We start from the raw sequence: 23,273 nt of genomic DNA, 5'->3' as shown, positions 1-23,273 counted from the left end.
ACTTTTACCATAAAAGTAAGCGAAAAAATTAAGCTTCATTTCTGGTAGGGATATCAGATCCCAGGATGATGGCATGGCGGCCTGGATCCTCAGAAGCTGGCAATTGCTTGGAGCATCTGCATTGGTTGTCATAAGATTGTATATCAAGAGGTAAACAGAGAGCCTCTCCTAATGTTTTATTGGATCTCTCAGGTAACAAGATTTTTCTTCCCTGAGGTGAAAAATGTCTTTGCATTAATAATGTTCAGAGTCCACACATGGTGTGAATTCTTTTTCCATATTTACTGCCTAAACTTGTGTGCTGTAAATTTTCTTCCTCCTCATTATCTCACCTCTGGTTTGCTTTCCTTGTGCTGCTCCCCTGTTTAGGCAGTTGTGGTGTGCATGGCCTTGTTAGAAATGCACTGGGGAGGTTTTGCTGCAGACCCAAAGCACCTTTAATGCTGTGGGTGACATGGGAGTGCTGTACATGGAGTATTTGTCTAACTTCTGTCAGCAGCAGGAGAGTTATAAATAGAAGTTTTGAAATGACAGCTTTTAATAATGATTGAAATCAGAACTAACAGCGCTTGATTTATCCTGTTGTTTTTTGGTTATTTCTTGCCATGCAGTTCTCCTTTTGTTTGTTTTCATACAGCCAGATTTGTTCTTGATCATTGATAAAATGTTTTCTTTGCAATCTGACATGGAGTTCTGCATGAGATGTGCTGCTGCTCTTTTCTGGCTGGTTGAAGGCACGTGTCCTGGTTTAGGGCAAATTTGGGAGAAAACCTCCAAAGGGGCCCCTCCAGAAAGCAAACCCACACGGCCTCTCCCCAGCTGGTTCAGGAAGGATTCCTTGGAGAGAAGTGGAAAGAACCTGTTTATTTAACAGGCACAGCACCCCCAGCACACAGAATGAACAATACCAGGTGACACCACTCTGTCACCGCTCTGACAAAGATGACAAATTCAGAAAGTCTCTCTGGGGGTGGTCTCTCCATTCTCAGTCCCTCCTGTGCTGGGGCAGCTGCTGCAGCCACAAGGTGCAAACTCTCGGTGTTGCCAGGGCCCAGCCCGGAGCAGGCTCGAGTGGGTCCAAAACAGGGAAAGGAGAAACAGCCCAGGGAAAATCTGGACTGTTTAGCTAAACTGACTAATGAGCAGGAGCAAAAAGCAAGAGCAAAGCAGGAGCAAAGCAGGAGCAACAGCAAAGCAAAAAGCAAAAGCAGCACCATGTACTGCCCTGTCTGTGTGCCCCACCAGCCGGGGGAGTCTCAGAATCTCTGCTGGCCAGAGCGACTCTGAGATACATACAAGCTTCTTTTTCCCAGCCCAGCAGTTGAAGAAGGAGTCAGGATTCAAGATTGTTTATTATTTCTTATCTATACCATTCTTTCTCCAGCCCACTGAGGTCTGTCTGGCAGGTCTGGTGGCACACTGTCCACCCTCAGAGCTGATGTTATCTTTTTATACTAAAAACTACGTGTACAATATTTACAATTACTTTCCAATACTTATCACCTATGTCAGACAGTAAGCTTCTACTCTAAACCAATCTAAAAGTGTCACCATCACAGCAGAAGATGGAGGATAAGAAGAAGGAGAAAGACAGAACACACCGAGATTCCTCCCTCTTGCCTCCTGAACCCCCATTCTAAAACCCCAAAATTCTACATTTTCACCCTGTGATAAATTCACTATCATTCTACTTAAACTTTCTTGACTTGTAATTCTTCATATAAAGGTTGGTAATTTTTTCCATGGGTCAAGATCAAAGGCACAGGGGTCTTGGGCTCTGTGCCAAGGTCTCTGAGCCCCCTGACAGGGTCTGGAGTCCTCCAGGGCAGCCAGAGGAATTTCCTGGGTTCTGACAGCGGGGGAGCAGCTGATAACAAAACAAAACAAAACATTCGCTCTTCAGAGCCAGTCTTGAAGGCACAGAACATGATATCCAGCATGAACAGAACACATGGAATGGGGATACAAGCATTGTAACGTCACCCTAGGACAGCACCCAGGGCTGTGTGTGCTGGGCAGGGCAGGGCTGGGCTGGGCTGGGCTGTCTGTGCAGCCTGGCCTCTCTGGATGCCAGAGCCCTGCAGGATGGCCCAGCAGGCCTGGGCTGTGCTGGGATAACTGAGATCTCACTGCCCTCAGCCAGGCTTCATCTCCAGGCTGTGCTCCCTGGCCTTAGGAGCAGCTTGTGTGACCGTGTTCACAGGGGTTCTTGGATTGGGGAAGAGATGAGGATCTGACTCCATGTTTCAGAAGGCTGATTTATTATTTTATGATATATATTACATTAAAACTATACTAAAAGAATAGAAGAAAGGATTTCATCAGAAGGCTGGCTAAGAATAGAATAGCAAAGAATGATAACAAAGGCTTGTGTGTTGGACAGAGAGCCTGAGCCAGCTCACTGTGATTGGCCATTAATTAGAAACAACCACATGAGACCAATCACAGATGCACCTGTTGCATTCCACAGCAGCAGATAACCAATGTTTACATTTTGTTCCAGAGGCCTCCCAGCTTCTCAGGAGGAAAAATCCTAAGGAAAGGATTTTCCATAAAAGATGTCTGTGACAGCTTGCACTCATCAGCAGCCCCTGGTGTGTCTGTGCTTCTGCCTGGATCCGTGTGTGCCTCGCTGGGGAAAAGGCTGTGCCTGTCAGAAGTGACCAAAATTCCCATTCTTGTGTCCTGTTCCATGCTGGGAAAAGGCCAGAGAGCAAATGGAGGCAGTGGAAATGTGTGTGTGCTGTGCCCTGCTCAGGACAAACTCCTGCTATGGGTCATGACTGGGGCTGGGCTGTGCCTGGCCAGGATTTTGGGAAGCATTCCTAATGGCACATGCAGGAGTAGCTGAGCTGAGCTGGGGAATTCACTCACCCAGGTGGGAGCAGGGGCTGCCTCACCCTTGCCAAAGCTGTTTAAATAAAGGATGACAGGCAGAAGTGGAAGTGGAATTCTCCTCCCCACAGCAGGGCTCTGCCATCTCTCAGGGAGCAGGTGTCCCCTCCCTTCAGGGCTCTGGCTGTGCTCTAACAGGGAGAGGTGTGAGTATTCATAACTTTAAAGTATAATGTAGTGAAATAATCCTTTAATTCCATATGGCATAGAATCTCAGGCACCTCAACACTATACTATAGATTTACTGCTGCCAAATGGTGTGGGGTTTTTAAATTAAAATGTATTTGAAAATAAAAAAGCTCAGGAGAGCCACATTAGGGTGTTTTTGACATGATATATAAGCTCTGTGAAAAAGGCTTTTGCCAAATTCTCAGCTGGTTTATTTATTTTGCTTCTTGTTTATGGGCTACAATGGAATTATCTAAAGTGGGTTTGGGATCCAGCACAGCCAACTGTGATCCCCAGAGGTTGATGCTCCCTGGAGTCTGGGGCTCAGCTGCCCTTCCATCCTCTCTTACACTCTTAATGTGATCAACTCTCTCCTTCCTTCTTTTCCTGGCTGGGAGAAAAGGCCACGGAGAGCCCTGCTGCCATGGATTGCCCTTAGGAGAGTTTTTATGGCTTTGTCCCCTCCTGTCATGTCACAGAAGTGTCTGGCTGGCACAGCAGCTCCAGCTCTGTCCTGCTCCTAAACCTGAGAGTTTAGCTCTGCTCTACCCTCTAGCACTGAATGGAGCCCAGCAGAGCTGCTTTCCCTGGACACAGATGAATATTCAGTTTGCACTTTCACTGTCACAAAGTAGGGCTGAGTGTTTCCCTGCTGCAAAAATAGTTCTGTTAGATTCCAAGTCACCTGAAAATCTCTCCGTGGGCTGACAGAAGAGTTCCTGTTAGCACTTGCTGTGACAGCAGTTTCATGTTGATATTTCTGCATCTATTTTGGTTTATTCATAATTTTTGGATGGTTTCTGTGGGACCTTCAGGCCTGAGCAAGTCTCTGTTTCTTCATCAAATGGTTCCTCCTGGTGTTCCATATCTTGTTCCTCTCCTCTCTGTGCTCTCAGTGTCCCTTATGCCAGTGCCCAGCTTTGCCTCCATTCCTCATCACTCTGCAGGGCAGCAGAGCTGTGACTGAAGTTTTGTGACTCAAAACCCACATCATGGCTGAGGCCAAACTCCCCCAGCCCCTCTCACACCCCTGCTCAGCTGGGCGGGGAGGGAAGAAGTTTGTGAGGTAAAGGCAAGGAAATCACCCATTATTGTCATGGGCAAAACAGTCTCCACTTGGGGGAAAAAATTCAATTCATTTTCAATAAAAATAGGTTTGAGTAGTCAAAACAATGACAAAAATTGCAATGCCACCCTGTGCCCCCCAACTCAGCTTCTTTACTCCATCCCTGGCTATGGTGAAATGGAATCCACCATCACCCCCTGGAGAAACTGCCCTGAGGGAATAATCTTCTCAACAATCCAGTTTTGGGGAGCAGGAAACACCTATTCCTCTCCGTTTGGGGCAGGTGTGGTAAAGAATCAGAAATAAAACCTTCTGCTGAGCCCTCAGCCAGCAACCACCCTTCCAAATCTGCTTTTTGGCCCTTTCCTTTAATAGAAATGTAGTTATGACTTTGTGCAGTTCTGCTTGACTTCTGGTGTCCTCCAGCAGATTCAAAGGCATTACAAACTAACAGGTTCTGCAGTACAATGAAAGACTTCAAAAAATGCAATGCTAAGAATGACCAAAATCTAGAAAAGTTTTGGAGCAGTGGGTGTGCCCCAGGATTGAGTCCTGTGTGGTTCAGCCTGGGCAAGTGTTCCTGAGGTGCTTTTTTTGCATGTACCCATCTCTGTCTAGGGGAGTCCCTGAGACTGCACATACTCCTTGTGAGTCAGACACTCTGAGTTTTTAGGGTTTTGGGCTTTCAGTCTAGAAAAAGTCTGTATTTCCTCTTTGTGAGACCCTTCAGATGGATTCCCTTCATGGACAAATTCATTCCCACTCTGAAAGCACAGAATCAAAGTCACTTTTTGTAAACCCTTTTGCACTCCTTGCCTGGTGCAAATTAGAAGAATTAATGCTGTGTTAATGTGGGAAGTTCCTCAGTGAGACCTTTGTAGAACCACAGCATAATCTGAGTGGGAAGGGACCCCTAAGGATCACCCAGTGCAGTCCCAGCCCTGCACAGACAGGAATAATGGGATTTTTGTGCTGCTGCTGTTTGCATGGGGTACTGTAGCCATGATATTTTATGAAAAATCCTTTTCTTAGGATTTTTCCTCCTGAGAAGCTGAGAGGCCTCAGGAACAAAATGCAAACATTGATTATCTGCTGCTGTGGAATGCAACAGGTGCATCTGTGATTGGTCTCATGTGGTTGTTTCTAATTAATGGCCAATCACAGTCAGCTGGCTCGGACTGTCTTGGTCAGTCACAAACCTTTGTTATCATTCTTTTTCTATTCTATTTCCTTCTGATGAAACCTTTCCTTCTATTCTTTTAGTATAGTTTTAATGTAATATGTATAATAAAATAATAAATCAGCCTTCTGAAACATGGAGTCAGATCCTCATCTCTTCCCTCATCCTCGGACCCCTGTGAGCACCACCACAGGGTACCCTGCTAGAAACAACAGAGCAACAAGAGCTCTCAACATTGCACTTCAATTTTTTTCCAAGGAAAGTTGCATTTCCATGGGGAAACTGATTTTGGGGTTCCTGTGTGCCCCAGGTGATGAATGAGATGCACAGAGTGTAACTAAAGATCCCCTCTGTTATCTGTGGGCCTCTTGAGCAGCCCTGTGCTGTTTCAGCATTGTTTTTAGCAGCTGAATCTGTGCAAATAGATTGAGATGAAATGACCCATGGCCTGTCCACATTAAGTGTTCTAATGTGAGTTTGAGTGTAACTTTAGGTTCTTAAGAGAAGACAACGGGCACATTTCCATGCTTTACTTTTTTAATTTAACACAGATTGATGGGTTCTGGAATAAAATGCAAACCCTCAACAGTTTGGCACATGGAGAAGCTCAGCTTGGAAAAAAAGAAAGGAAAATATGGAAAGCTTATAAATCTTAACTTGGACTTATTTCTGAGTTTGCTGTCTAGTCCCTGCAGTCCCTCACTTTTTTTTCTACAGAGTTTCAGGCTCAGATGTCTTCATCATGTTCTCTTACTCCTTATAAATTGTGTCTAGAAAATTGACACCTGCTGGGTTTTTCTTCTTTTCTCTGTAAATAGCTGGAATTCGTGATGTAGAAGAATTATAAAACTGGGCTGTTATTATTAGTTAGCAAATAACTAATGTGTGAAGATTGTGTACAAACTAAATTTAGGTTCTAGAAATAAAATCTAAGGCTGGAAAAAAAAATTCTTAACACCCCACTTGCAATAAGAGCTTTTCCATCATTGGGTGGATGTTGACAAAAGACCAAGCCAAGGAAACTTGATCCATTTTCCTTTGGGTGGGTAAATGTTAAACTTGGGACCATAAAATTACAGGACATGGAGGTCCTAGATCAGATCAGGGAGTTATAGATGAAGTGTAAGATTTCTTGAATTCGTTATCCTCCCCTCTGCCTCCAAGAGCTGCTCCCAAGATCTCTTAGATCTGACTGATAAACTGTTCCATTGGAAATAAAAATCATTTTACTGGGAATGTTCTGGCTGAGTTGTGGAATATTTAGTTTATTTATTGAACTGTAGGTGTCTGACAAATAGCTCTGGTCCTTCTGCTACATTTTCTTTGGGCTGAGAGTTTGCCTGTGCCATTTTTTGCAGTTGTGCTCATGCATTGCAACTCAGTTGTGCATTGGAACTTTTAGTTTCATGGACTTTGTGTCCTTATTTTGATTTGACTGACAGAGAGCACCCAAAGCTTCCCTTAAGTGGTGAGGGGAGTAAGGGATTAAGGAGAAGTGGCACACAAATACCAAACTTGCAGATGCAGTTTGCTCTGGCAGTGGTAGGGAGAAAGTGATAACCTGAGGGTGAGGATGCTTTTTGTGCTCCTTCAGTGAGCCTGGGAGGGAGCAGCTGTGGCTGTGGGTGAACAGAGTGTACAGGTAGGAAAACATCAGCCAAAGTGTGGGTTTTATTTGTGTGCACCTGTAAAAGTGCATTTGTGTGAATTTTTGTGTGTGCCTGTTTCTGGGAGAACTGGAAATAAATGAGAGAGAGAAGAAAGAAGGGGAAAAGGGTGATAGAGAGTGTTGGAAGAGGAACCTTTGGTCTCCAGTCATGGCATGGAGATGAATGAATACCTGCTCCAGTAGAGTGTGAATGGAACTTACCATCATCATATTAACAATCAGAATAAGTTAGCAGGAGTTGTTTGGTGTTTCTTATATGAATATTGTTAAGTTTAGTAGGTCTCTCATAAAGTATTTCATTAGGTACCTCACCAAGTATTTTCTCTGCATTTACCTCTGCTTCCAGTATTTATGTGTGTGATCTTAAGTCTAAATTTCTGAAAGAGATTTCTTGCCAGCATTAACCACCAGAGTTAGTTCAAAGCATCAGCAAGCCTAAATGAAAATTTTAATGCATTCAAGCAAAATATAGGGAGGGATACTTTAAAACAAAGATATGCATTTTCAGCATTGCAGGGGATGTGGATCATCTCTTTCTCTTGCTCTCTAGGTGTGCATGTGCTCGTGGACATGTGTAATGGGTGTCTGTGAGTGTTCCTCTCAGTACACTGCTGTGTAATGTGGTGACCTCAACAGTCCAAAGTGTAAGAGAAAGCAGATGTGTTCTCAATTGTAATGAAAATGTAGTTTAGGGGTTTTTTTGTAGTTTTTTTTATTACTATGCCAGTAAAGTTCATTAAAGCTGGTTTGAAAAACAAAAGCAGTTTGATACCTATTAAGTAGATCCTGTTGTTTTATGAACATTGAGGTTTGTTGGTTGAACACTGTTTAGAGTGCCAGGCAGTGTGGTTCAGGGCTAGTCCAGCAAAAGAAAGGCTTCTCTGGAGTGGTGACCTCCTCTTCCCCTGGGGAGACTCCCATTGATCTCAGGTCCTCAATGCTCCTATGCTGTAAGGAGGGAGGGACTGATGCTGTGAGTGCTGCATTGTGATGGAAACCAAAACATTCATCTACAGCAGAAATACCTTGAGAAGCCTGAAAGGTGAAGGTCTCAGAGGAAGGTTTCAAACTGTGATTTCCTTGGGCCATGAGTGTTGTTGGGACACGAGTGAGCTCCTGCCTGCAGCAGCTGCAGCTCCCCAGATCCGTGGTGTCCCTGGGCTGTGCCTGGCACAGGGACACGGAGCACTGCCACAGAGCCACACTGCTGCTGGGAGGGCATAAGGGACAGTGGGACAAGGGCTCTCACCTGAACCAGGCTCAACCCCTGCTGTCTTTGTGTCTCCTCGTGCAGCTCAAGCCAGGCCAGCACAGCTGCCGGGACAGCGACAGCGAGAGCGCCAGCGGCGAGTCCAAGGGCTTCCAGCGCAGCAGCTCCCGGGAGAGGCTCAGCGATGTAAGTGCAGCTGGGGATTGGGCTCCTGGGATGGCTCGTGGCTAAATCTCCTTCCCTTTGGGGCTTCAGATGAGACATGGGGGTCAGAACATTAACCTAGAGTAGGAAGAGAAAATTAACTCACAGTAGGAAGAGATCCCGCGTGATCCCAGCACTGAATAAAGGTGCACACCGACTTTACAGCTCCTACAGGGTGTGGGGTTTTGGCAAATCACAGGAGAGGAAGAGGTAACTTAGGTCTCCTGCCCTGCTTCAGTAAACTTCTTAAAGATTGGTACAATGTCTGTCTGCGTGCAAACACTCAGCTCTTTGGAAGCAGTTGAAGGCCATTTAATGAAGTTAAGATGTTCTGCATAGCTGAGAAGTGAGTAACATTTTTACCCCAAGTGGTGGAGGAAAAGAATGTATTTCTTTGGGCTACATACTGTCTTTATGAGAAGTATTTGAGTGTCTAGAGAGACTCAGTTATGTATAATGAATTGCTATAACATGGCCAACAATAGCATAAGCTCTGCCTTTGTGGCTCTACCTAAAGTGCTTGGAAGGGCCTGAGATGGCAGCCCTGTGGAAAGTGTTTTTCTCCATGGGGGAATGCTGCTCATTCACCAGTGACACACATGAGTTGTTCTGACAGAGCACTGACTACAGAAATCTTTCTGTTGCTCCAATTAGATTACTATTTATTATGTGTACCATCACAATCCTTGAGTGTTTTATTCATGGCTCTGTGTCCTCTGTGCCACATGCTTTACAGCACAGAATATAAAGAAAGCCCTGTCCCAACAGAGTATCTAAATTGGAGATTTTGTAGGTCAGATCCTTTGCTGGTAAAAGCATGGATAGCTACATCAGTCAACCCAATTTGTACCAGCCAGCAATCTGGCCCTACTTTTAACTAACCCACATTTTGGAAATGGGGATTTTATCGATAGCATGTCTGTGTAGGTTTGGATGACAGATACCAGATGGTGTCCTCTATAGGCCAATCCAATAAAACTGAACTGAGCAGGCATTAAAAGAAATACCTTTGTAAAGGATACATTTCGTTGTGCAAATTTAAGCCTGAAGGCACACAGCTAGCAATTTTTGCTGATTTGTGCATATCACTGGAACAGATGCCTGATTTTTTTTTTCTTTCTGTGAAAGTGTGAAATGTGTAGCACTCTCTCTCCACATCCCTTTGTCACATTTAGAGGTCCATTTCTTCCCCAGAGCCAGCCTTTATGGGTTACATTCCGCTAAACACTTCAGAGCTTGCCCTTCATAGCTGTCAGCTGAGGTCAGTCTCAGGGCTGTGAGATCTCTTTGGAAGAGGAGAGTGAAGCCAGAGGAGGCAGTAAGGAAATGCTCTGTACAGGTAGCAGTGGAAGGCAGCTGGATGTCAGCCTGTCACCATCATCACCCGGGCTTATCTGAGCCCTGTGGCAGCTGGGGAGCCACTGCAACCAACTTCACAATTACACAGCACCTTCAGCGAAAAATGTCACAGCTCCTTACAAACACGGTTTTAATTTAGCTTTGTCATTCCCTTGCCATGTCGTGAGTGGAGAGCTCTGAGGTTTATTGGGCTTCTCAGCAGCTCACAGAATTGCACTGCCAGACCTGGCAGTGAGAGCAGAGTCCTGGGTCCCCTTCCACCCATCAAATCCAGTTTTTCTCTGATGTTTTTACAATACTTTTCCTTTGTCTCGGTGCTGTGGCAAATTAAAAGGAAGTAGAGAGCAAATACAACTTCCCTAGTGCACCCAGGAGAGGACAGAGGGATTCACAGGTTGCTCAAAAGAAACGTTATGTAAATATATGTGGAGATGTATATTTTAAAGTGTTATACATAATTTATGTTTTGCTTAATAAGGAAACTTCCTTTGCTTTGATAATTCATTGCAATACAAGCATGTCTCTGTGGTCTGGCATCACCAGTTCAGCTGAGATTTGTAAAACACTCATGAGACAGCTCTCACTGGGGCTGCTCTGTGCTGGCCCTCCCCAGGCTCCTTCAGTTCAGAGCAGTAATTCCCATTGCCCCAAAGTCAGTTCAGAGCTGTCCATCCCATTGTTCCCCTCCCAAAATCAGTTCAGAGCTGTCCATCCTATTGCCCTCCCAAAGTCAGTTCAGAACTGTCCATTCCGTTGTCCCAAAATCAGTTCAGAGCTGTCCATCCCATTCCCCTCTCCCAAAATCAGTTCAGACCTGTCCATCCCATTGCCCCAAAGTCAGTTCGGAGCTGTCCATCCCATTCCCCCCTTTCACAAACTCAGTTCAGAGCAGTAATTCCCATTGTTCCTCTCCCAAAGTCAGTTCAGACCTGTCCATCCCATTCTCCCCTTTCACAAACTCAGTTCAGACCTGTCCATCCCATTCCCTTCTCCCAAACTTGGTTCAGAGCTGTGCATCCCATTGCCCCAAATTTCTTTCAGGGCTGTCCCTTCCATTCCCCTCTCTCAAAGTCAGACACCTCATGTGCTGAAATGAAAGGACCTTCCCAATGTTTATTTTCAATAATACTTTTTGAAGAAGTCAGATGTCTAATGATGCCCACTATTTACTGTCCAGAAAAAGCTACAGACAACAGAGCAAGTTTTCTCTGAAGCTTTGCTTCTGTTTTTACAGCTATTTTCTCAGGAAAAAAAAATATACAAAAAGTGTACCCAACAGAAGATAGAACAAAAAATATAAAACATTGCAGGCAGATTAATCTTGAGGTCAGAAAGCAAATTTTGGCCATGAAATGTAATGAATCTCCACTATTGTCACCTGGCAGCACTGTAAGGCATGGCTCCTGTATGGAAATGTGGCTAATGACTGAAGTGCACGTTCTCCAGGTGGATGATCCATTTTCCCATCCCAATTTTGAGCAGGCTGGTGAGGTAGGAATGTGAGAGCTTCACAGGCCTTCCTGCAGGGCCTGCTGAGAGCTCAGTGACAGGTGCAGAACGAGGGAGAGGGGATAATGAACATCCAGTTGCAAACTGACATGTCAGTGGCTTCATTCCCTCTCCTGTCGGGGATCTTTCAACTTTGCCTATTGTAAATGCTCCTGCAGCCCTTGGATAATGCAGAGTGATGCAAAGTGTGTTTACAAGGAGGGACTCCTTGCCAGGCTAATGAGATCCAAGCAGGTAATTTGCAGCGTTTGTGAGAGGTGGGCAAAAATGAAAAGAAGATAATTCAATGAGAAGACCATGTTAAACAGGAGATTTTTCTCATAATGAGGCTTGAAATAGCATCAGACAGTAGGAAGGGGAATATCCTCTGTTCTTGTCAGATGCAATGCAGTGAGACTGATTTCTGTCAACTCCTCTCTTTGTCCTCGCCTGCACACGTGTGCACACACCCACCCCTCTGTGAGAGAACATAATTAGCAGAGAATCTGACCCCTGCTAGATTAGGGATAATGATTGCTCAAATGCTCCAGTGCAAGCAGTGCCCTGATCCAGCTCCCCCTCTGAATTTCATAAACCCATGGCTCTCTGCCTTTCTCTCTGGTATAGGTTTTTTGTGTGTTTTTTTTTTTAGGAATGACAACTTGTTTTTTTCCTTTATGGACAGAGGTAGCTCCAGGGGCCTAAAAGAGAAATTGGAGAGCTGCTCCTCCTTTATATATAGGGTGCTGTAGTCAGTTTAATCTCATCAAAATCTTGCCAGTAGTAGAATTCATTTTATTGAGATCTTGCTTGGAGACAAGATGGCAGCGCTTTCTCTTTTGCTCAGCTTGGAGCTCAGTCAACTTCTTTTTTTTATCTCCCTGTATGTATTTATTTTTAATTGAGTCCTCCCTCTTTGGAATACATTCTTGTCATGTTTTACAAAGCTGCCAGGAGATTTACCTGAGGAAAACATAAGAGTTACATGTAACCTGGATGGTAAATGCACCGAGCATTCAGGGGTTCAGCCACCTCTTTGCAAATCAAAAATCAAACCACCTGATTTCTTGGGAGCACATTCCTAAATTCCTGGTCTACCTGATCTCAGCCCTGGCTGCTGCCTCTGGTGATGGTTGCAGGCTTTCAGTGAAGGGATGAACAGTAAAAGCCTCTCCCACATGGTCACTGGATGGGATTCAGCACCTCATCACCTCTTGCTGCAGTTGGCACATTTCTGTCTGGAAAGTTTTTCCAGTTCCTGAACAGGGCATGGGACAGGAATCTTCCCATTTGTCCCTGCATTAAAAGTCTGCTCTTGGGCTCTCAATAAAGCTCAACAAAGCTGCTGCACCCTTCATGAATGCTCCCCTGCTCCCAGTCCCTGTGTCTGTGTGCTCCTCCTGTGCTGGGCACTTTGTGCTCGAGAGGAGCCACAGCAAGGAGGTGACAATGAGGACCAAGCCCTGAAATCCTGAGCTCCCTTCCCACCAGGTCTGTGGCTCTTTGGAAGAGACTCCAGCAGTGTAATCCTGTGGGCAGATCATGCTTTCAGCCCCAAATCCAGGATATTTTCAATTCTTTTGTCCCTCATCCCTCTCCCCTGTACACAGCCAAAGACAAATGGAGGGACAGCCTTTGGGTTCTGTACATACAGGGGCTCCCAGTGATGCCAGAAGTCACAAGCCAAACAATAGTAAGAGGATGAAAAGCTGTTACCTTTAATGAAGGTCCTGCAGGTGCAAGTATGGCAAAATGCACATGTGATACAGGACTTGGACAATTTTATGAGTTTAACAAATTAGCATACTTCAGAGAAAGTATCAAATTAGAGAAACAGTTAATTAAGTAATCTCCTCCCCTTTGGTTCTGCGCCCATTGCTCCCCCACCTTTTAGCCCCACATTTATTATGTCTAAAATATATGGAAGAAATAAAACATCCTTGGTTCAGTGTGAAGCCCTCAGTGCTGCTCCCTGTGCAGATCCCCAGTGATTTTGGCAGTGTGTGAGGCCCAGGAGCAGGGCAGTGCCTGTGTGTGTGTGCCAGGAGCTGCTCAGCAGCAGTGCCTGTGCTTTGTGTGCGTGTGGCTGCGAGGGTGGGCATGTGTGTGTTTGTGTGTCTAAGGTTGGGTGCTTAAATGCTTTGTTGCATTATGTTAATTCCTCGGCAGTGCAATCAAATTCATGTCGTAATTAAAGCTGTCAGTTGGAAGGCAAGCCAATCGCCAAGAAAACACAGCATAACAAATGAAGTGAAATGATTCTGCGTGTAGCTATACAATGCTTCGCCAGGCATGAAATTAAATAAGTAATTTGATGTTGACATCAGAAATTGAAATGATACCCACTGTTCCTTCATTCAGTCAGACCTGCATAAACAATAGCCAGAACAAATATGTACAACACAGTCTTTCTCCCCACCCAGCTCCCCAAGTAATGCACAATATATATGCAAAATGGGTATAACTGTGCCTTCCAAGACCTCAAGGATGTAATTTTCTCTGGTACACAATAAACTAATGCTTACACGAGGGTTGCTACATTTTTGCTTCTGGGCCAAAGTTCTTTTCTTTAAGAAAGGATGGAAACAAACAAACAAACAAAAAAAAAAAAAAAAAAAACACAAAAAAAAAAAAAAAACCAAAAAAAACAAACCACCCAAAAAAAAAAAAAAAAAAAAAAAAAAAAGAGGTGGGGAAAAAAGCCCAGAACCCTGTCAATTTTAAGCAAGTGTATTTTGCTGATGGGCACCTGATGCAGGCTTCTGCTGGTGGTTGTGTGAATATCAAACAGTATTTCTAATGTCCTATTTTTGCAAAGGGTTTCGGAAAGTGAAACCATTACCTCTATTATAGGCACACTTTAAATAAGAGCTATAGAACCAGCCAGTGCAGGATCACGACTCAGCACGGGCTTGTAAAGATGTTTGCACAGTTGGTCCTGAGGCTGGGCACGGGGTAGTGGGAGCCCTTCGCCCTTGGGAGTTCCCAAAAGGTGAGAAGTTGTCTCCTTGCATAGCCCTCGCTTCAGCCCCTGTGCTCTGCCAGCACACGGCTCTACACAGCTGACAGTCATTCATGCATGTGCAGCACAGCCTTTCATACTTCAATTAAACAGAGTTTGCAAACTGTACTCTCCATATGCAGCATGCAATGTGTGAAGGGCTATATTTCCATCCAGCAAACTCCAGTTCCCTGAAATTGCACAGTTGTTCAGTGGAAGTCATTTGACTGCTATGTTTCGACTGTCCTCCCATAGCCATTGCAGCATTGCTTTTGAAGGAATGAAAATATTCAGTGGGAAATATTTTGTTTGCTTATTCTTTTTTTCTTCCTCTTTATTGTTTTGTTTTGATACTCTATCCTTCCAAAACTTGGAATAAAAAGCAGACAAAAATTACACACAGATGCAGAATGCAAACTTTGGAGCTTTCAGCCAGTAAAGTAAGTTTAAAAAAAACTGTGAGTGAAAGAGTGGGACTCGCTTGGTGTCTGCACAGAGCTGAAACAAAAGTGGTTCTAACGACTGCACGTGTGGTATTTGTGGGTAAATCTCCAGCTGAAATGAAAGGAATCTCAGTGGCATGGAGCAGGGAGCAGGGGGAGTGAAGGGGAAGGCAGTGTGTGCCCTGTGGGGTGCTGAGCAGGGTGTGCTCTGTGCCAGGGCTGCAGGGCCACAGGGGCTCCCAGTGATGCCAAAAGTCACAAGCCAAACAATAGTAAGATGATGAAAAGCTGTTACCTTTAATGAAGGTCCTCCAGGTGCAAGTATGGCAAAATGCACATGTGATACAGGACTTGGACAATTTTATAAGTTTAACAAATTAGCATACTTCAAGAAAGTATCCAATTAGAGGAACAGTTAATTAAGTAATCTCCCCATCTTGGTTCTGCCCTCCACTGAAGCCCCCATTGCTCCCCCAGCTTCTAGCCCCACATTTATTATGTTTACAATATGTGGAAAAAATAAAACATCCTTGGTTCCCTATAGAGGCAAAAAAGACTGAATAACAGAGTCCAGGAAGGTGAACTTACTGTTCTAAAATCTAAAAGAAAGGTTAAGAAAAGGACTAGAGGTAGTTAAGCTATGTAACTGTATAATAGTAGTCTACAGAGTTCTGAATATATAAAAAATGTATAAAAAGCCAAAATCTTTTTGACATCCCCAAAGCAGGGCCTGTGCCATGGAGTGGCTGTGCCAGGGGCTGTGCCCAGCTGGGAGCAGCAGCTGGGCTGGGCAGTGGGCAGGGCAGTGCCAGTGCCCAGGGACAGCAGGGGAGCTCTCAGGGCCATCACCCCTGGCACCAGGGGGTGTCCTGTGGGTGTGGTGGCACAGGGGAGCAGCAGGAGTGGGGACAGGGGGACTTTGGAATGTCTTTGTGTGCAGTTCCCTTCCCTGATAGCCACTGCAGATCTGCACTTTGGCTCCCTGTCCTGGAACAGCAAGGAAGGGACAAAAATTCTGCGTATTCCCAGTGGTGTGCCCAGGTCCCTCTGCAGGCCTGGCTGTCCCCAGGCTCTGTCACCATGGGAAGGGAGGCTGTGCTGAGGAACAGGAGAGGGAATGGAGCTACAGGAGTGGGAATGGAGCTCCAGGAGAGGGAATGGAGCTCCAGGAGTGGGAATGGAGCTCCAGGAGAGGGAATGGAGCTCCAGGAAAGGGAATGGAGCTACAGGAAAGGGAATGGAGCTCCAGGAGTGTGAATGGAGCTCCAGGAGTTCCCCACTGGTTCTCAGGCACCCTCACCAGAGAATGCTCCTCTGCTTTTGCTGCTGTGCCCACGGGCTCTGGAGGCTGGAGCTGGGCACTGCTCCCCCTCTGATGGAACAGGCTGACCTGGATTAGCACCAGGATCCCCCATGTCTCTGAGAGAACCTGCTGTGTAATCCCCATTGCTTAGATGAAAAACTAATGAAACAAAACCCTTTATCTCCTTAATTCCTGTGAATATAGAGGTTGTGATCGTGTCCCACTTAAACTGAATTTCAGGATGCTATTTTTTTAAAAAGCATTTAAACAAATTGATTATTTTCCATGGTAGTAATATTAGTTCTAATTATTTTTATAGGTTTGAGTTCTGAAATCTATTTCACACTATAGATATTTCCTGTTGGCTTTTTTTGGGATTGTTGTTTCTATATCCTTGGTTTGTCAAACAATGTGGACATCCAAATGGGAAATTGTAGTGACTGCATTCTCCAGAAAATGGTACATTGACTAAAGCAGCTTCTCTGTGCCCACGCATTCTTTACATTTCAGACTACTAATTATGTTTACAAAATGTCTCATTTTAGAAAAGCACTATGTGTGTACTAACCAGGGCCTTTTGGGAATAAATTGGCAAACAGGTCATACACTGAAAAAGTCATTCAAACCCACCGGGCTTTTTGTTTTGAAGTCAGTCTACTTTTTTTCCCTTTCTCCCCCTCCCTCCTGCCCCTTTGTGGCCACGAAGCTGAGGAGCTGGAGTCCAGGGCATTGAATGTCAGCATGTCAGGGAGGCTGGTTGATGAGTGTCTGTTTAGTCTCAGTGCAGGGCGAAATGCCATCATTAATTCATTACCCAGCTGCCTGTCAAATAAATTGGCAATTACGTCCACGGCAGAAGCTTGGAATTCAGTAAATAGCACGTTACCATCTCGGAGTGGTTGAGAGATGTAAAGGGAGAAATTAAGCAACATTGTGTTTGTTTCAGTAGCAGCTGACAAGGGGCAGGACGCTGGGGCTGTGATGTGGTGATGAAAAGCTTGGAAAGGGCCGGTAATGAGCTGTATGGATTGGAACGTGTTAAAAACCATCACTGACTTTCCACTTTGTCTTTGTGTTTTATTGCAGAGCTCAGCTCCTTCCAGCTTGGGAACAGGCTACTTTGTAAGTGTCTACCTCCACTTTCACCCCGTGCCTCGGCAGCAGAGTGTTCCTCACACAAAATGCCTCACACAGAATTCATGGACACAGGCAATACCCCACAACCCCCTCTGCCCAAGGGCTGAGTGCACATTTCTCATTTATTCCTCACAAACACCCTGCAAGTAACATTTCTGTGTTTCCTTGAACTAATCAGGTGTCATTTTAATTACTACATACATTCTAACAGCACTTAATTTACACAATTATAGCAAATAAAGTGAGCCATGGTCTCACCAGCTCTCTAATGGGAGATGGTAGGATCCTGATTCCCCCTTGCCCCTGTTCTTGTTGATTCACAGATTTTAAAGAGCCCATTACAATGTTTTGCCTCATCTCCTGTGTACCACAGCCCAGAGAATATGGCACAGTGATTTCTACCTGTTGCTTAAAAGCCCATGGCTCATGGACACTCTTGGAAAACACAGAAGTTATATTTATGGCACATTTCCATTTTATGTCCTGAGAAGCAGATCAGGCCCCAGCTGGTTTGAAAACTGATCAGGTTTTTTTGATTTTGTGATTTATTTGCATGCACCTGTATTGATTTAACAGTCTATATTAATACCTTCCTGTTCATTCCCACATTCAGCAATATTCCTTTTATTTGCACAGATAAATTGGGAGTGGAAAAAGTTTTCCATTCAAGCCAATGTACTGCTTATTTTCTTCCAAGATTTATATCTAAATTGCTCATATCCTGTTTCTCTTGTAATTTATGCTGTATTCTCCAAGCACATCTTTTCTGCCTTTATAATAACTGTGGGAGAAGCAGAGCATTGTGTATGTCCAAAACCAGGTGGGTAAGATGGGAACCCTGTCCCATGGCACTGCTCTGTGAAGTTATCAGTATAATCAAAGCCTCCTCCTATCTTCTCACTGAACTCTGGGGAAAAGTAAACTCTGTGGTATTCAATTACATGATGGAAAAACTTGGCTGCACTCTTGTCACATTCCCAGAGAGTCATTTTCTTCTATTAGTTCATGGTGAATTTAGTCTTTTGTCACAGACGTCTGTGATCCTGTCAGAAAGTTACGGGATTAAATTGTGAACGTGTGGTCTCACAAAAATGGCACAAAAATTGCTTAATACCTGGAGAAATGCTGTGTCCTGCTGGATTTACATTGGACTTCTGCACAAACAGAACTGCTGGTGGTGAGGTATGAAAAGAGCATCCCAGGTGGAAAAGTTTTGTGGTAGTTGTTCTAATTATATCAAAGCCCAGACCAGTGTAAGGTAAGTTGTGAAACACAAAAACAAGCTGCTTTCCTTTTTTCATCACTTGCCCTGGTTTGTGTCATGTATTTTCAAGAGGGAGGGGATGAAGGGAAAAATGGCTCAACATTTATTTAGAATTAAAAGTAAACCTTGAATATCCTTCCATTTGTTCAGAACAAATTTCTTTCCTTTGTCTGGGAAAATTCCAGTCATACAGAGGTCTGCAGACCTGCTCTGGAATGGGACAGGTGTGTTATGGGCTGGGGGGCTGTGCCTTGGATAAATGAGCCTTGTTCTCCTCGCAGGGAGAGCTGAATAGGCATGGTTTGAGAGCTGTGCTCAGCTTCCTCTCTAGGCAGCAGAGGTAACAGAAGAGAAGCCATCTGCTGTTCCCTGCACCATACTGTCTGTGGGTTGGTCCACTAAAGTGAAAATCTGGAAGGTGTCAGCATCCCCTATGCTCCAACAGAAAGCTTGAAAGTTTCCAGCTCTCCTGAGCAAGGGATTCAGTAACAAGAAGAAGCCTGACATCTTCTAGGGCTGATGGATTGGCACCTTAAATCTTTCCAATTTGAGGCTGTGTAGGTGGGGGAGACATCCCTTGTTGGTGCCATTAATATATTTAACTGAGCTGTTTCTTTTCTATAGCCACAGTATTGAGAGTCTTTAACTTCCTTTTTTTCTTTCCTTACTAATAGCCAAGTAGGTAGAAAATGTGCTTCAGTTTCTATCTTAAAGTTGTTTTTACACTTACACAGTCTTGGATGAAACATGAAGGGTGTTTTCCCTCCCTTTTCACTTTGGAAAATTGTTTTTAGGATTATCTTGCTTGTTGTTTTAAAAAAGCCCATACTCTTATTAACTTACATGGGGCAAATAAAACCCAGATGTGTTTTGTGGTACCAGACAATGAGAAAAATGCTGCAGAGTGATCCAATTAGCATATGTTTCTGATCAATGTAATTATTGTATTATCAATGTGCAAAGGAATATGCACTTGAATTGATTTCTTTTTTCCAAAGCTTTTAACTAGAAAAAGACTGTTAGTTTTTGTGTTTGGTGTTAATCCAGAACATCAAAACAGGGGTCATTGGTTTCAAATAGTAAAAATAACTTCTAGTTTAATAGATAATTGGAAATGATTTGATGGACATTGTATACTGGCCTATTATGAAATATTCTGTACTGCAGCTCACCAGAGGAACCAGGTAGGTACAAATGGACTGATGGACATCTACTGCAGAGGGAAGCAGGTTTAATTCAGAAAGGAATGAACACTGAGGTATGCAGTGAGTAGCACATGTTTGCTGTTTAAATCAAGTATGAATGGAATCTTCATGTGTTAGGCCATGTTGCCTAGCACAGAGATAATCCAGCTTGGGATCCCCTTGGAGGGCCCTGCTTGCCCCAGGCTCTCAGGTTTGAGGGCTGGGCTGGGCCATGTGTGTGCAATGTTTGTGCATGCCACAGCAAAGCCAAAATGACTTTTAGGTCCTGTTACTCTATAGAGATCACTGAGTGTTTAGGGGAACATTTATAAAGCTGACACTTCCCAGGAACACAAAATCATTCCTCCAGTATCTCTGTGATAGCTCCAGCCCAGTAATTCATTGTGCAGCTTCAGTGGTAGTGGTGAAGGCTGGAATTTTACCTCATTTTATTCTGTAAGCAGATCAATATTTGAATGGCAGAGCTGGAGACTGAATCTTCTGTTCTTATTGTCTCTGTGTAAGTGCTCCTGAAAAAGCAATAGGGAAAGGAAAAATGCTCTGGGGGCATTCCCAGCCTGCTTTGGCAATGGACAGGGTTGGGAATCTCCACCAGGTAATTCAGCCCAGCCCACACCCAGCTGGGGTGACAGAGCTGCCCTGGACTGAACAAACTGTGTAAGGAGCTGCCTTCAGCAAAATGGGACCAGTGTGAGGGGCCCCTGAAGGAGAGGGGATGGTGCAGAGCTGTCAATGAGCTCTAAATTCACCTTCAGTTTGGATTTCAGTTGGGAACAACTCTCTTCTACTCCGTTCACAGGTGTTGGCATTTCTGTAGATTCTGTTCAGAGGACATTTTTGTTGGAGTGTGTCTCACCTGTCTTGGTGCTCCTTGTCAGAGGAGACACTTTCCCATTCTTTTTGCATATATTAAACCAATAGTCAGAAAAGAGGAGGTAAAAATCATTCTAATTTTCCTGGGAACCTTTTGTGCTGACCTGACTTTGTTGCTTCCTGTGGGATCCGTCCAGTCTATGATTGCTGCATGTGAAGAAACATTTAGGCATGCTGTTAATATTGGTGCACCCTAAGAAATCATAACTTAATACTTCCTGGAAGATCTCCCAGTTGTCTTTGATATTTTTTGCATTGCAAATTGTCATTGTCTCTCATCAAAGGCAGATTATAAGGTAGATTACATCTCATCAAGATGTCAGATCAGATAATTGGAAAGTAGTGAGAATTTTGGAAAAAAAAATCACCATCTCTTTAACTTTAAAAGGAAAGCTGTTTGAATTACGGGAGTTTCTAATGTTGTCCAGCTGTCTTGAGATTTCAGGAGGTTGAGATGTTTTAGAATACAATTAGAATTGGTGTAACAGTAAAGCTTTTTCTCTTACCTAGCTTTGAAGAATGAGTTTTGCTCATTTGTGTATCTTGCCAGCCAAATTCCTTTTAAAGGGGATAGAGGTTCGTTGGTTTGCAACACAGAACAGAGCAGAAACCAAAACTTAAATAACTGAGTCTTTTGCTTCCAAACAACAACCCTGATTCCCAAGATTGTCAGGTTCTTTGGCAATTGTACAGTTTCTCTGCTTTTGGCAACTTATTTCCATTTCTGTACATGTCTGCTTCTTGGGTCTTTGTTTCTGAGCATTTTCTGTTCCTCTTTTAATGGTTGTTTTTTGATTGCATGTTTGTGTTATTTTCTTTTCCTCCAAATACAGAGTTTATGAATTTTTCAGAATTGGGTAGAATTTGGTAATAAGCTGATGATGGAAATAACACTGGGAAGGCAGAAGCCTCCTGTGACCCTTCTTTTCCTAACAGTGCTCTTGCTCCACCTTAAGAAAGGAAGAAAGAAAAGCTAAAACTGTGCTTTGCACATGGGCTGGTGACTCAGGCAGACATAAATTGTGAGCTTATTCCCCAGGGCTCTGGCTAATCAGTTGTGCTATCCAATTTGGCCCTGAGTGGGTTGGGTTCAGCAGATGTTTGTGCAGCTCCAGCGTGCCACTGGGACACTGCCTTGTGCAATGTTGCATTACATTACACAGAGCTCTAAAAACCCATCCCAGGGAGAATAAGGGGAGCACCAGTGGTGTTTGGTATGGATATGATGGAAGAACCAGGCTTTGGCCTAGATAAGGGCAGCTTTTTCTCCGTGCACTGGGAGTGATTTCCATCTGAGACATCATCCTGCAGCAGAAATGTGGAATTAAATGTGGAGTTAGTTACAGCAGCACATTCTGAGCTCTCAGAGAGCCCTTCAAAGAGCAGATTTCCCTCATTGCCTGGTCCATGTGTTTTGGCAGTGCTCCTGAGGAGCTGAGCTTTGCTCCCTGAGGTGTTCAGGTTGGTGATGCTGGGTGAGAGGCTGTGGAGAGACTCCACTGCAGGGAAGGGCAGCAGGACCCTCTGGTTCCTCAGGAGAGAACAGATCAGATCAAAAGTGTTGTTTGAAAGGGGCTCAATAAATCCAACCTGCTAAAGCTGCAGAAGGGATGGAGTCCTTTACTCCACACCTTTACCAATGTGTTGGTAAATAAAAAACTGTGCTTGCAAGTAGATTAAGCTACTCAGATAATTTTAGAGCTTGACTTTAGAAACCAAACATTTAAGTGTATTTTGGTGATGTAAAAGTGTGTGAAACACCCTGAGCTCCACAAAGGCTCTGCACAGTGGCTGTGGGATGGCACCACACCATGAGCTGTCATGTCCCCTGTGAATGGAGTTGGAAAGAGGATCCTTGTTATCCTCTCTTTGCCACTATAAATCATTGTTAACAAATCCTAATTTGCTTAGTAGGGTAATGAATGATCTCCAATTTTCTCACTGTAATCAGTTTTACCAACTATTATTGTGAAGGGTATATTGAAATCCATTTTAACTTCACTTTAAATTCTCCATGTGCCCATTCTTTGCAGAAGTGAAGCTGACAACAGAGGTTATGAATCTTCTGATAGTAAATTCAGATTGGAGCAAAGTGGACAAGATCCCCAGTAGAAATCTCTCTGTGGGCTGTAATTACTCATTAGTGTTTGCAGCCCTCAGTGGAGTGGATTTGGTGGGGTGCACTGAGACCAGGAAACCTGGTGTTTCTTCATCTCAAATCTTTTAGGTGTTGTCTTTTGTTTTCCAGGAGCCATTAAAAATGCAGTTTATTCTAACTGCTGCTGTAAGGGAGACATCATCATTGCCAGCTAAATACATTGTATGTAATAAAGTCTACCCCAGGTCTATTAATTTTAGCATTTATAAACCATAGTGCTGTTCCTAGGGAGAGCTGAGGCTCATTAAAGAGTTTGCTAACAACATGACCAGAAAAGCAAGAAGAACAAGAGCAGCTGCATTTCCAGCATCCTGCTCATCACAATAACAATTCTTGGAGCAAAACAACAGTTTTTGGAGAAGAAAACTCTGTATTTCACATATTATTATGTCAGCATTTGGGGAAAGATTAGGCAAGCAGAATAAATGACCTGGGCTGGAATTTGGTCAGGATTGGTCTCTCCTCAGAAAATTTTGAGCAGAGGGGGTGAAGGTTGGAGTTATTTTTACAGCCCTTCAGGATGGTATTTCCTCAAACACTGTAGAATCCTGCCCTAATGCATGCTCATGCTTTTTGAATAACATGCTTTGAATTTAAGATATTTATCTATGTATTTCTTTGGACTGTGTGTGTGGAACCGAGTTGTCCAA

At 44.0% G+C, this 23,273-nt stretch overlaps 1 protein-coding gene across 3 annotated transcripts in view; it reads left to right on the top strand.

Annotated features, from left to right (window-relative positions):
• AUTS2 (activator of transcription and developmental regulator AUTS2) overlaps positions 1–23,273 on the top strand; it is a 796,934-nt gene that overhangs the window by 357,823 nt on the left and 415,838 nt on the right. For all 3 annotated transcript variants that reach the window (XM_054287135.1, XM_054287134.1, XM_054287133.1), the window contains exons 3-4: positions 8,273–8,374; positions 17,073–17,108. In XM_054287135.1, the coding sequence (XP_054143110.1) occupies positions 8,273–8,374; positions 17,073–17,108 (138 nt within the window). The remainder of the gene's footprint in view (positions 1–8,272; positions 8,375–17,072; positions 17,109–23,273) is intronic.

The sequence above is a fragment of the Melozone crissalis genome, unplaced genomic scaffold (assembly GCF_028551555.1).
Source record: "Melozone crissalis strain CALT ecotype California unplaced genomic scaffold, PUWL_Pcris_2 ptg000057l_1, whole genome shotgun sequence".
Lineage (NCBI taxonomy): Eukaryota > Metazoa > Chordata > Aves > Passeriformes > Passerellidae > Melozone > Melozone crissalis.
Note: the sequence above shows the minus strand (reverse complement) of the source record. Positions and strands in the feature narration are given on the sequence as shown.